This window comes from Doryrhamphus excisus, linkage group LG1, assembly GCF_037039965.1.
Source record: "Doryrhamphus excisus strain RoL-2023G ecotype Guam linkage group LG1, RoL_Dexc_Guam_v1.1, whole genome shotgun sequence".
Classification (NCBI taxonomy): domain Eukaryota; kingdom Metazoa; phylum Chordata; class Actinopteri; order Syngnathiformes; family Syngnathidae; genus Doryrhamphus; species Doryrhamphus excisus.
In genome coordinates this window covers 11703272-11715351 of record NC_136357.1, presented here as the reverse complement: position 1 = coordinate 11715351, position 12080 = coordinate 11703272, and the positions used below count along the sequence as shown (strand labels likewise).

The window sequence follows — 12080 nt, the reverse complement described above, 5'->3', positions numbered from 1 at the left end:
ATTCACTCTTACATTCTCATACAATGTTTATTTACCAGAAAATGCCCTCCCCTTTTGCAACGTGTGTTACAATCAATGACAAATACATACTATTTATTCCCACTGGGATTATTCACCCTAACAAAAATACACACACATACGTACATCCCATTTGCTATTTTTAACCCCATTTAAAAAGACGACAAATGTGGCTCATCTACATTTGAAGCAGAGTGAGGAAGTAAAACTCAGACACTACCCACAACAATGACTGCGGTGGCGCTTTCACAGTGCTATCAGTCATCAGGGAAGTTTAATGGAGAACAGAAAGTAAAATATTATAATGACGCCAAATAAACTAGAATGTTATGTCCCACCTCTCACCACTCACTTTTACAAGTAGCATATCATATCTTTCTAAAGCTGTTAAATCAGATCTATATTTAAATAGATTCAATGCGCCAGTTTTTTTAGAAGCGGTTTACAGGTAATTCCCATGCCACGTTTGTGCTTCCACTCTGCAGACAGCTATGATAATTATGATGCAGGTTCACAACACAACAGGATATACAACAGGATTATGTAACCACATTTTTGACAGGATATCAACTCATCTCATTCAGTCACATGTCTCATTGAGACATTCTTTTTCTCCGGAATGAGTCAATGTGGTGTCATTCTTTCCCGTCAGTGGTGGACCTTCTGCCTTATTCGCATCTGGGGCATCAGTGGGAGCCATGGTCACCTTTGGCCTTTCGCTGCAACACCAAGACATGATTGTTATGCAATTATTGATTGTGTGATTTTCGTTAAATTAAATATTTATTTATTGCCATCCTACCTGAATTTGTAATCCGGTGGGAGGCTCACACCCGATCGGTAGTCTTCCCTGGTTCTTAATATTTGCTTCTGAAGGTCCATGATGGAAAAGCTATTACCGCTGGATACGTAGTCCAAAAACATCAGCGTCCCTCGGATGTACATCTATCTCATACATGGAGATGATCTAATGACTATTGCATTCTAACATTCATTCATTCATTCATTTTCTACCGCTTTTTCCTCACGAGGGTCGCGGGGGTGCTGGAGCCTATCCCAGCTGTCTTGGGGCGAGAGGCGTGGTACACCCTGGACTGGTCGCCAGCCAATTCATTCATTCACATTCATACCTATGGACAATTTGGAGACGCCAATTAACCTAGCATGTTTTTGGAATGTGGGAGGAAACCGGAGTACCCGGAGAAAACCCACACATGCACGGGGAGAACATGCAAACTCCACAGAGATGGCCAAGGGTGGAATTGAATCCTGGTCTCCTAGCTGTGAGGTCTGCGCGCTAACCACTCGACCGCCGTGCCGCCGCATTCTAACATATTAAGTTCTATTCTTTTTCTTTATCTTTTTATTCCTCATGAGTGTCACGAGTGAGCTGGAGCCTATCCCACCTGACCTGGATTTGTCACCGGCCAATCACAGGATATAGACAAAATCTTTCATACTCACATTCATACCTATGGACAATTTAGAGTCTGCAGTTCATTTTGGAAGGTGAGAAGAATGTACTGACATACAATGGTCCCTCACCACATCACGATTCACTCTTATCACATTTTTTCATTTTATATATTTCTTTGTCTAAATTAAGACTTTTGAAGCATAAAAATGGCAAAATGAACTAAAACACAAATGTAAGGCATTACACATTCAAATTATAATGCTACTCTACACTGGTCATTTGGTGAAACATACAAGCGCATACAACATACTTGATTGCCGGAAAAACAGGCTCTTATTGCAGGTTTGAATTAACTCACAACAGGCACTAATAAGGCAGGCAATAATAATAGTGTGTAATAATACTCATCATCAGCATTATGACAACACAGGCTACTATTGTGGTCATAATCCAGTTAAAACTAAACTCTGAAACCCCGAGTTTCATGTCTAGATGTTAACACCTGTATTTTGAAGGTCATAAAGAAGTTTGTTATGCTGTAACTATGAAAATATTAAATTTATAAAAAATACATGATACTTAATTGTCTATATGTGCCCTGTGATTGGCTGGCCAAACAGTCCAGGGTGTACCCTGCCTCTCGCCCGAAGACAACTGGGATAGGCTCCAGCACCCCCGTGACCCTTGTGAGGATAAGCGGAAGAAAATGAATGAATGAATGAACATGAAACTTCACCGAAATTAACTTATTATGGTTGGGTCTGGAACCAAATAACCGTGATAAACGAGGATTTGTATTGTGTAATATATGTGTTGATGAGATTATTATTTAATAATTTATCATTTTAATCATTTTATATTACTATCTGGATTTTTTAGAAGCTACTGCTGCTTGATTTTTTCTTGTTGGTCACATCTGGTTTATTTATTAGGGTTTTACCTTGGATATATACATGAAACAGTATGTTACTGTAATTCTCTTGATTCTTGATGCTGTGAGTGTATACTGACCAGAATCATGCCAGAAGCAACGTTGTGTCGATGCTGCAGCAGGATGTTGTCTACTGGACAGCCCAGCGCCCCTGTTGACACCTCGTACCTCACCAGGCGAAAGGAGTCCATCTGGCACTGAACAGGAAATAAATAGGATAATGTATTGTATTAAATTACACTGCATTATCTTCATCTTTGATACAGCTATTGAATTGGTTCTACGTGTACCTAATAAAGTGTCCAGTGATGCAGCATCATCACCTGAGTGCATGGCATTGTTCTATTCCTGTTAGTCCTCCGGTAAAGCCGCTGCATGGCATCCTTCTCCATTGTTTCTTCCCACTTGACGGGCAGCGTCACGTACACAACCAGGATCTGCCGACTGTACTTGGGCTGCCCCATGATGAAGGCGTCGTACTCCGCATCTGTCAGCACAGGCATGAACACGGTGCTGCAGCAACATCGCCTGGTGGGCCCTTGATCCTTGTGGTCCTTGAGCAGGGTAGCCCTCAGCAGCGGGGGGCACACAGTGAGGGGGACCGAGGAGGGGAGACAAGACTGGGCAGGGTAGGGGGGTAAAGTGGCGAGGCGAGGATCTGGAACGCCTGGAATTATCACTGACCTGGGAAGATTGAGTAAGTTCAAGGTTAACATGCACATATAACGTCGCAACAAACATTAATTTAGTTGTGTTTAGAAAACAAAAATTCTTACTCTTGTTTGATGTTTCCATGGATACGAAGAGGCCCGACTTGTGTGACGTGATATTCCCTTGCTTGCTTTAGTGGCCTGAGAGATTCAGAAATAATGCATATTACAGTTACAATGACACTTATTGACTGAATGAATAGAGCACAATCCCAATTTGGTTTGAATTGTACACCTTCACAGACAAACAAATACACATAAAAACAAGTATTAAAACAACAAAATGTACTTAAATAAAAAATATTTTATATTTATAAAAAAGGGGGCGGCACGGCGGTCTAGTGGTTAGCGCGCAGACCTCACAGCTAGAAGACCAGGGTCAATTCCACCCTCGGCCATCTCTGTGTGGAGTTTGCATGTTTTCCCCGTGCATGCGTGGGTTTTCTCCGGGTACTCCGGTTTCCTCCCACATTCCAAAAACATGCTAGGTTAATTGGTGACTCCAAATTGTCCATAGGTATGAATGTGAGTGTGAATGGTTGTTTGTCTATATGTGCCCTGTGATTGGCTGGCGACCAGTTCAGGGTGTGCCCCGCCTCTCGCCCAAAGACAGCTGGGATAGGATCCAGCACCCCCGCGAGCCTCGTGAGGATAAGCGGTAGAAAATGAATGAATGAATGAATTTATTAAAAAAAAGGGTAATAAGTTTCAGTTCAGTTCAGAAAGTAAAGAATAGCATATCTTTACAAAATATAAATACATTTACTAACAACAGTGTGGTATTATATAAAATGTAAGTATTTTAGTAGTGGTAAATTAAATTACATTCCATTAAATTAAATTATGTGGTATTCAATTACACAAATGCAAATGTTAAATGCAACTACATTAACTTAAAAGCAAAGAGAGTAAAGCAAGCAAAAATAAATAAATACATGAATGAATAAATGAGCGACTGAACAATGCCCTCCACTTTGTGTTGACATTACATGTTAACATAAGAGGAGGGTCTGCCTTTTTATCCAGATTTGCACCAACAGCTCTTTAAATTGTGATGCAAACATAAATAACAATAATACAACATTGTTAATACACTGCCTGAAGGTGTATTTCACATGAAAGCGCACCTTACGTTTTTGGCTGGAGATTCTCGAATTTTTGGTTTTGGTTTTAGTTTGGACGTAAGTTTAGTTTTTGGTTTTGGTATGGGCACCACTTGTTGCTCATGAATAACCTCTTTGGGAGCGGCGGGTTTTTTCTTCACAGATGATTTCTTTGCAGGCGCTGAAGATGAACGTTTACGTTTCTTGTGCTTGGTCTTTGATGAGGTCTTTGGCTTTTTTTTTTTACGACGCTTGATACCTGCAAGATGAAACACCCACACTCACAACATTAGGTACATTTACCACATACAGTGACGCAATTTATAGTGAAATGTTGAATTCCGTGGCTGTTTTGTAGCCACTGGGTGTACCTAATGAAGTATGTATGTGAAGCATCATGAGTGACAATTACCTGTGGCCACGAGATAAAAGTCCAGCCAAGCGTCGAGAATGTCTTGTGCTTTCAGTTGAATTTTCTTCAGCTCGGCCATGTCAACACTTCCTTTCCTCCACCGTCCTGGCATCCCTTCCCCATCCAGTAGCGACAGGCCTGACTCCTGGAACACAGTCAGCTTCCATACATCAACACAGCCTGCTACATGTAAAAATATTTTTAAATGAGACCCAATTAAAATACCATACCATTTTTTTTTCAAAATGGCGCCGCTGTGAGTGGCTGCCTTTCAATCAGTCCTGTGTGGGAAGTATATTCTTTCCTATGCATATGGACTCATCAGTTTTGCCAGGTTACTAATTGTAAAGTAAAGAAGCCATATCGATATCACATCTTAGCATTGCGGCTAGGAAGTGAAGATGCTTCAGTATCCTCTATCATCCTGGGAAATCATGAATTCACTACCGAACAAGATTGACAAGCTGGCAGAGATTTGTCGCAGAGATGCGACATTTGTGCTTCGACAGCTAGCATCCCAGATGCGCATGGCACAAAAGAGGTGGGCTTGCACTGTATGTGAACAAATGGTGGTGTCATCCTGGGCATGTCAACATGAAAATGTCCATCTGTAGTAGGGACATTGAACATTCTGACTGTTGGCCTACATCCCTACATGCCTCCGCTTTTTCTGTATATGACCCTGATCTTTACATTATGTAAAGAATTCATTTTTGATACTGATAACCTTTGTACCAAATTAAATGGAGAGGAACTCTATACTGGTGCAAAATAAGGTGCCACATTCTGACTACCAAATGACTCATTCTGTCAAAATAATATAAAAATATAAAATTTAACTAATAAATATAAATATTAAATAATGAAATGATTCATTCATTTTCTACCGCTTTTTCCTCACAAGGGTCGCGGGGGTGCTGGAGCCTATCCCAGCTGTCTTCGGGCGATAGGCGGGGTACACCCTGGACTGGTCGCCAGCCAATCACAGGGCACATATAGACAATTAACCTAGCATGTTTTTGGAATGTGGGAGGAAACCGGAGTACCCGGAGAAAACCCATGTATGCACGGGGAGAACATGCAAACTCCACACAGAAATGGCCGAGGCTGGAATTGAACCCTGGTCTCCTAGCTGTGAGGTCTGCGCGCTAACCACTCGTCCGCCGTGCCACCCTATAATCAAATCAAATATAAAATAATAATTCAAATCAGACACATTAGTAATGATTCTCACCGGTTCCTTGGACAAGTAAGGTACAGCAGAAAGCGGGATCTGAACTTTCTGCGTGTCGCACTTGAAGCAGAGTAGAGCAGACGTGCCGCTGTGCAGTTGCACTGAGATGCCCTTTGACAACTGGAGGACACAGAGTGACATTTAAACGATGGAGAAGTAGGTTGCAAAATGGCAAAAATCGTATGGAAAGAAGCTGGCACTGATATGTGATTTACAGCTCCTGTCAAGAGCTATCATAAGTGCCTCAGCTTGTCATGTGACAGGCTTGTGCCAGATTTACAGTCATTGCAACTGACCCTGTCACTTATCATATCTTCCTATAAGCTGACGCACACAACATCGGACACTAACACAGTTTCACCGCATGCAAAGCAAAAAGGAGATAAGTCACATTTCTAGTTCAATATTTAATGACTGCCGTGTCTGATTACACTAATGCCTCATATGGTCATTTTCTTAATGTATGTCATTCCTATGTTTTTCTGACCTATTGTGCTGATTTAACTGAGCCCAGTGAACACAGCTCAAAAAAAGTTACAGCGTTTTATTATAAATCCTGCATGATTCATTCATTCATTCATTTTCTACCACTTATCCTCACAAGAGGGTTGCAGGGGTGCTGGAGCCTAGGGTACACCCTAGACTGGTCGCCAATCAATCACAGGGAGAAAACCCAAGCATGCACGGGGAAAACATGCACACACTCCACACAGAGATGGCCGAGGGTGGAATTGAACTCGGGTCTCCTAGGTGTGTGGCCTGCGTGCTAACCACTCAAACCTTGTGCAGCCATCCTGCATAATTGTTGCAGTAAGAATAAATTACGTTGTTAGCTCATTCATTCATTCATTCATTTTCTACCGCTTTTCCTCACTAGGGTCGCAGGTATGCTGGAGCCTATTCCGGCTGTCTTAGGGCGAGAGGTGGGGTACACCCTGGACTGGTCGCCAGCCAATCACAGGGCACATATAGACAAACAACCATTCACACTCACATTCATACCTATGGACAATTTGGAGTCACCAATTAACCTAGCATGTTTTTGGAATGTGGGAGGAAACCCACGCATGCACGGGGAGAACATGCACACACTCCACACAGAGATAGCCAAGGGCGGAATTGAACTCGGGTCTCCTAGCTGTGTGCCCTGCGTGCTAACCACTCAAACCCTGTGCAACCATCCTGCATAATTGTTGCAGTAAGAATAAATTATGTTGTTAGCTAATATAAGTTATTATAACTTGGAAACCAAGCAACAAAAACGTAACATCAGAGTTCCTTTCGATCGGCTCCAGTATACCCCCACGGCCCTAATGACGATAAGTTCCTCTCGCCCCACTCACCATCACTCCTCGTGGCACACAGTGGTATGATAATCTGATGATGTGGTACCTAACATCACCTTTACAATAATCTTCTCCTGAACTTCTTCCTCTATCTTCCAGCTCCACTCCTTCTTCATATTGCCATCACGGTCACACATGAATCCACCGTGCTGGTCCCACACTGCTGTAACTATAGAACTTTAAGGGGAAAAAACAACAAGACATAAGATATATATAATAGATAACTCATATAATAACATACAGTGGACCCACCTGCCAGGGTGTATTACATAGCCGTGGCCATACATGGTGATAGTAGCCAGGATGATGGGTGTGAGGTTGTCAGTGAAGACGTTGGTGTAAAATCCTCCAGAGGGCAGACCCGAGTGGCTGTGACACACTGCCATGTGGCTCGAGGGGTAGCTGAGGGGGGCAGGGTCAAGGGCAACAGCAGCAATCATATAATAAAGGCTCCCCTAACTAGAAATCGACATGTTTTTGTGCTCCGTGTGAGAAAGGATACTATATGAATGAGGTCCCATTGTTGGTTCTGTAATGAAATTTCCTCAGTGAAGTATCCCGCTGACTCACTTCTGGTATCCGAGGAAACCCACTAACAACACACTGTGTGTCGGTTTCGTTCGTCTCTTTATTTTCCTCCACTTCAGGTGCTTCATCCAAATAGTGACAAAGGATGGGAGATTTGTTTAACTCCTGCTCTTCTGCTTGCGGGTTTCTATGAGAGGGTGAAGACACTTTGACAAGCTAAATAATAATGATCATTATAAATAAATAAAATAAATATAATCTAATTTATAAACTAAAACAAAAGATATACAATTGTAAAATGTAGAAAATGACAATAAAAATGAAATGCAAAAATAAGTGTGGACTAAATGTGATTTGGATTAAATGCATAAATGCCATAAGACCAGTCAAAAACATACTGTGGACTTCTTGTGGCCTGCAGTCGCTCCACCACCCATTGACACGTCTCTATAGAAGGAATTTCCTCACTCAAAAGGGGGATAAAACAACCTGGACACATAAAAACATCAAGGCAACATCGAGGCTTAACGTTAAAGCCAAATTCCAACGAATGGTTTAGTCAACAACTCACTTTCACCCGGTTCTTCTTCAACGGTGCTGGATGCAATGGTTTGGTTGGGAATGTCGGGCATCGTGGGACTGGTGGGGGGGTCGGTGGGTTGGTTGACTTGTTCTTGAACAGACGCTGTACACTCAGCAGACACTTCATCAGGTAGGTCTGCACATTCTAGAAGAAAAAAAATACAAATATTAGGTGTCTTCACACCAGTACCCAATTGCAAGTGTGAATGCAGCCATTTTTTTTTTGCCATCATTCACAATCCTGATGTGAAACATGAGCACCTGTTTTTCCCTTTTGTGTGTATTCTAAAGAGAGAAAAACAGTTAGCATGTGGTAGCTAACAATGCACATCATGTGACCCACCAATAAAAACTAACAAAAAAAATTCCAACATCGTTTTATGGTTTAATATACATGCTGTGACCATGTAGTAACAGTAACAATACAGTACAGTAACAATTATACATAATACTTAAGAGTATTTTGATCATTTTAAACATGATCTGAACTTCTTTCCTGGGCGCATTGATTTCACAGAGCCCATAGATAGGAACTAGTGCGAAAACTTTGTAGCAGATGGGGGGAAAGTCATACACCAGCATGGCTTGGTGGTGTGAAAGTGGCATTTACCAAGCCATGCCAACAGAAATTGAATGTTTCTGAGTGGCATACAGTATTATAATCGATGGAAGAGGAGGACATTGCTCCAAGACATTGCATCACAATAAGTCTCCTCCAGGCTGGATTATTGTAATGCGCTCCTCATCGGGATCCCTAGGAAGAGCATTCACAAGCTCCAATACATCCATAACAGCACTGCTAGGATCCTGATGAGGGTGCGAAAATACGATCATATCACCCCCATCCTGGAAAATATTGAGGATTCAATAAAAGATCGCCCTCCTCACCCACCAGTGTGTACACGGTGACGCTCCAGCCTACCTAAAGGAACTCCTCCTCCTCCAGACCTCCTCATGCACCCTCCGCTCTAGCACAGCCAACCTCCTCAGGGTCCCCAGAACCAAGCTGCACAGCATGGGCGATCGAGCCGTCTGCGGAATGCTCTTCCCGACCATCTGAGAGCGCCATGGACTGTGCATTCCTTTAAACGGAGCCTAAAGACTTACCTTTTTACAAAGGCCTTTTCTTAGCCTTTTTTTAAATATATATATAACTTTCGTTGTGTTGTTTTATTGCTTCACTGTAGGTTTTATGCTTTCTTTGTAGCACTTTGAGATTTCTGTAATGTAAAGTGCAATATAAATAAAATGTATTATTATTATTATTAATAATAAGTGAAGAATTGTTAGCGAAGAAATCCCACAGGGATATAAATGTTTTTCCACCTGCCCAAAATAAACTGGAAAAGACAGCCCAGACCAGCTGGACCAGAAAGACAACTGTCCATTGAGTAAGTCACCATGATATATTAATTCTGATGGAGCACATTGCACAGGATATCACAACACAGTCCATCTAGCCGTGTATAAACAGAACATGGAATGTCTGCTAATACTTTGGAGATCATTTGGTTGTCCATTTGTAGTTGTTCATATGCTCAAAATAGGTGTGTCTCTCACATGCTAGCTGCTTTTGTTTCTTTAAAACACGCAGAAAAGAGAAAGATATGTGTGGATCTTTGATGAAAATACATTGTTTTTCCTTGAAAGCAGGATAAAATGCATGAATATGATCCAAACACTGACTTACCTGCTACTTCGCTTGCTTTTGGCTCTTTCTTCTGTGACTTTTTCTTCCTCCCAGATGACTTCTGCTTATCGTTACGAATCGTCTTGTCTGCGCTTCTGAGTTCTGCCCAGGTGTAGTTCAGAATATCTCCAACTTGTGACCGTGTCCACTTGTGTTGGGACATTGAACAACCCAGTTCATTCAACAGATGAGGGGCGTCCCGCTTGAGGCAGGACAAGGGGTCCTGGGTCTCTGAGATGGAGGCGTCTTCGACTTCTTCTGTGGATTCCTCCTCACATGATTCATCCTGTGGTTGTGTGTCTGGCAGCTCATCGCTTTGTGCTTTTTTGCTGATTTTTCCTTGTTTGCCATTTTCTGTCCTGTTAAATACAACAATTAGGTACACCGGTTAAAGCTGATCAAACCCAACACAAGTACTTGGGGCATCAAACCTTTATTTGGGACTTAAAACAAATGTAACTGCGACAGAACATAAACAGTCACCCAGATCTGAATTACTGTGGTCAGGGTTAGGGTTCACTGTGGAGACCCCCCCAAAATTGATGTTGCCACAGACATTCAATTTCATGTGATGTATTATATTACTGTATTAAAATGTATTATCATTTGCATTCATTCATTTTCTATGCCATTTAAACCTTATTAGAGTCCCGGTAATGCTGGAGCCTATCCCAGCTAACTTTGGGTGAGAGTCAGGATACACCTTATAATAATAATAATAATAATAATAATAATAATAATAATAATAATAATAATAATAATAATAATGCAATACAGTATTCATTCATTCATTCATTCATTCATTTTCTACCGCTTTTTCATAACGAGGGTCGCGGGGGTGCTGGAGCCTATCCCAGCTGACTTCGGGCGAGAGGCGGGGTACACCCTGGACTGGTCGCCAGCCAATCACAGGGCACATATAGACAAACAACCATTCACACTCACATTCATACCTATGGACAATTTGGAGTCACCAATTAACCTAGCATGTTTTTGGAATGTGGGAGGAAACCAGAGTACCCGGAAAAAAACCCACCCATGCACGGGGAGAACATGCAAACTCCACACAGAGATGGCCGAGGGTGGAATTGAACACTGGTCTCGTAGCTGTGAGGTCTGTGCGCTAACCACTTGACCACCGTGCAGCCCTGATACAGTATTGTTAGACATATTGTTTCATTGTGTACATCGTAATATTTTGCCCTATTTTCCATACACATCCCATAAATTTCAAATATTTAAACTTGCATTAAAAAAAAAACCTCTCAGGTAGGCCTATTGCAGGAAACAATGGTGAGGGTGTGCATTGGCAGTGGGCAGACGAGTTTTGAATTCCTGGCAAGACCACAAAATGCCCCTTATTTCCAAATCCCAATATTAACAGGTATGCATACCTTTTTTCTTTCGGCTCCTCTTTATTTTTATCCACCTGTACAACTTTCACCTTTTTTATTTTCGGCGGCCTTGCGGGCTGCAAAAGACACACATTTCATTAAAGTCAAGTTTAATAATGTCTGAGTTTGCATGCATAGCCCACCTGGTCAAAGAAATACAAAGGCTGAGGGAAGAATTCGTTCAACGAAGTCATGTGGAGGAGTAAAGTGCCCTATTTTATTCACATTTCACTCCCGCACCTTCTTTTGGGTTGAAATGGAGCCAGGCTACGTCAGAAAGCGACACAAAGCAACGATCGTCGAGGCATTTTTCACTGCAAACGTCCCCTGAATAGCCTGGAAAAGACACAGGAAGTCGTTTAAATGCATATCACCGTCATAAATATGCCCAATTATTATTATATCGTCGGGTCGAATAACACCCCCGAACTTTCAGTATACTTCCGATACGCCCTGGTTGCTAGGATACTAAATTGCAATGGTGACGCCTCACCTGACGTTGTTCACCATGGCCATTTGATAGCCACTATATTCTCCAGAGAGCACCCTTTTAAAAAGCTAACGCGCTAATAAGCTAACGACCTAAGCCCTTCGCTTAGCAACATGCTATGAGCAATGTTGCTTCATTTCATAGCTAGTTATAATTTCATTTCATTCATCATTTCTATTTGTGTCATTTCTAACATGGCGGTTGAAGAGAAACTAGAAATAACAT

At 41.8% G+C, this 12080-nt stretch overlaps 1 protein-coding gene across 1 annotated transcript; it reads right to left on the bottom strand.

The window, feature by feature from the left end:
• Positions 1-420: 420 nt before the first annotated feature.
• On the bottom strand, positions 421-11805 carry LOC131131282 (uncharacterized protein C3orf20-like). The gene is made up of 16 exons (XM_078793681.1): positions 11509-11805; positions 11366-11442; positions 9972-10330; positions 8271-8426; positions 8098-8188; positions 7674-7886; positions 7424-7573; positions 7228-7348; positions 5826-5945; positions 4592-4736; positions 4204-4438; positions 3143-3217; positions 2690-3050; positions 2447-2563; positions 821-963; positions 421-737 (listed from the first exon to the last, which is right to left on the bottom strand). The coding sequence occupies exons 1-16, from the start codon at positions 11557-11559 to the stop codon at positions 599-601; spliced, it is 2553 nt and encodes an 850-aa protein (XP_078649807.1). The 5' UTR covers positions 11560-11805; the 3' UTR covers positions 421-598.
• Positions 11806-12080: the final 275 nt, after the last annotated feature.

Bases quoted from the DNA above. Each gene is read 5' to 3' on its own strand.
- LOC131131282 (XM_078793681.1), bottom strand. From the start codon at position 11,559: ATGACTTCGTTGAACGAATTCTTCCCTCAGCCTTTGTATTTCTTTGAC. The intron at 8,427-9,971 runs GTAAGTCAGTGT...TTTTTCTTCTAG, and splicing joins AAAAGCAAGCGAAGTAGCAG to AATGTGCAGACCTACCTGAT. The intron at 5,946-7,227 runs GTGATGTTAGGT...TGTGTCCTCCAG, and splicing joins AGGAGAAGATTATTGTAAAG to TTGTCAAAGGGCATCTCAGT.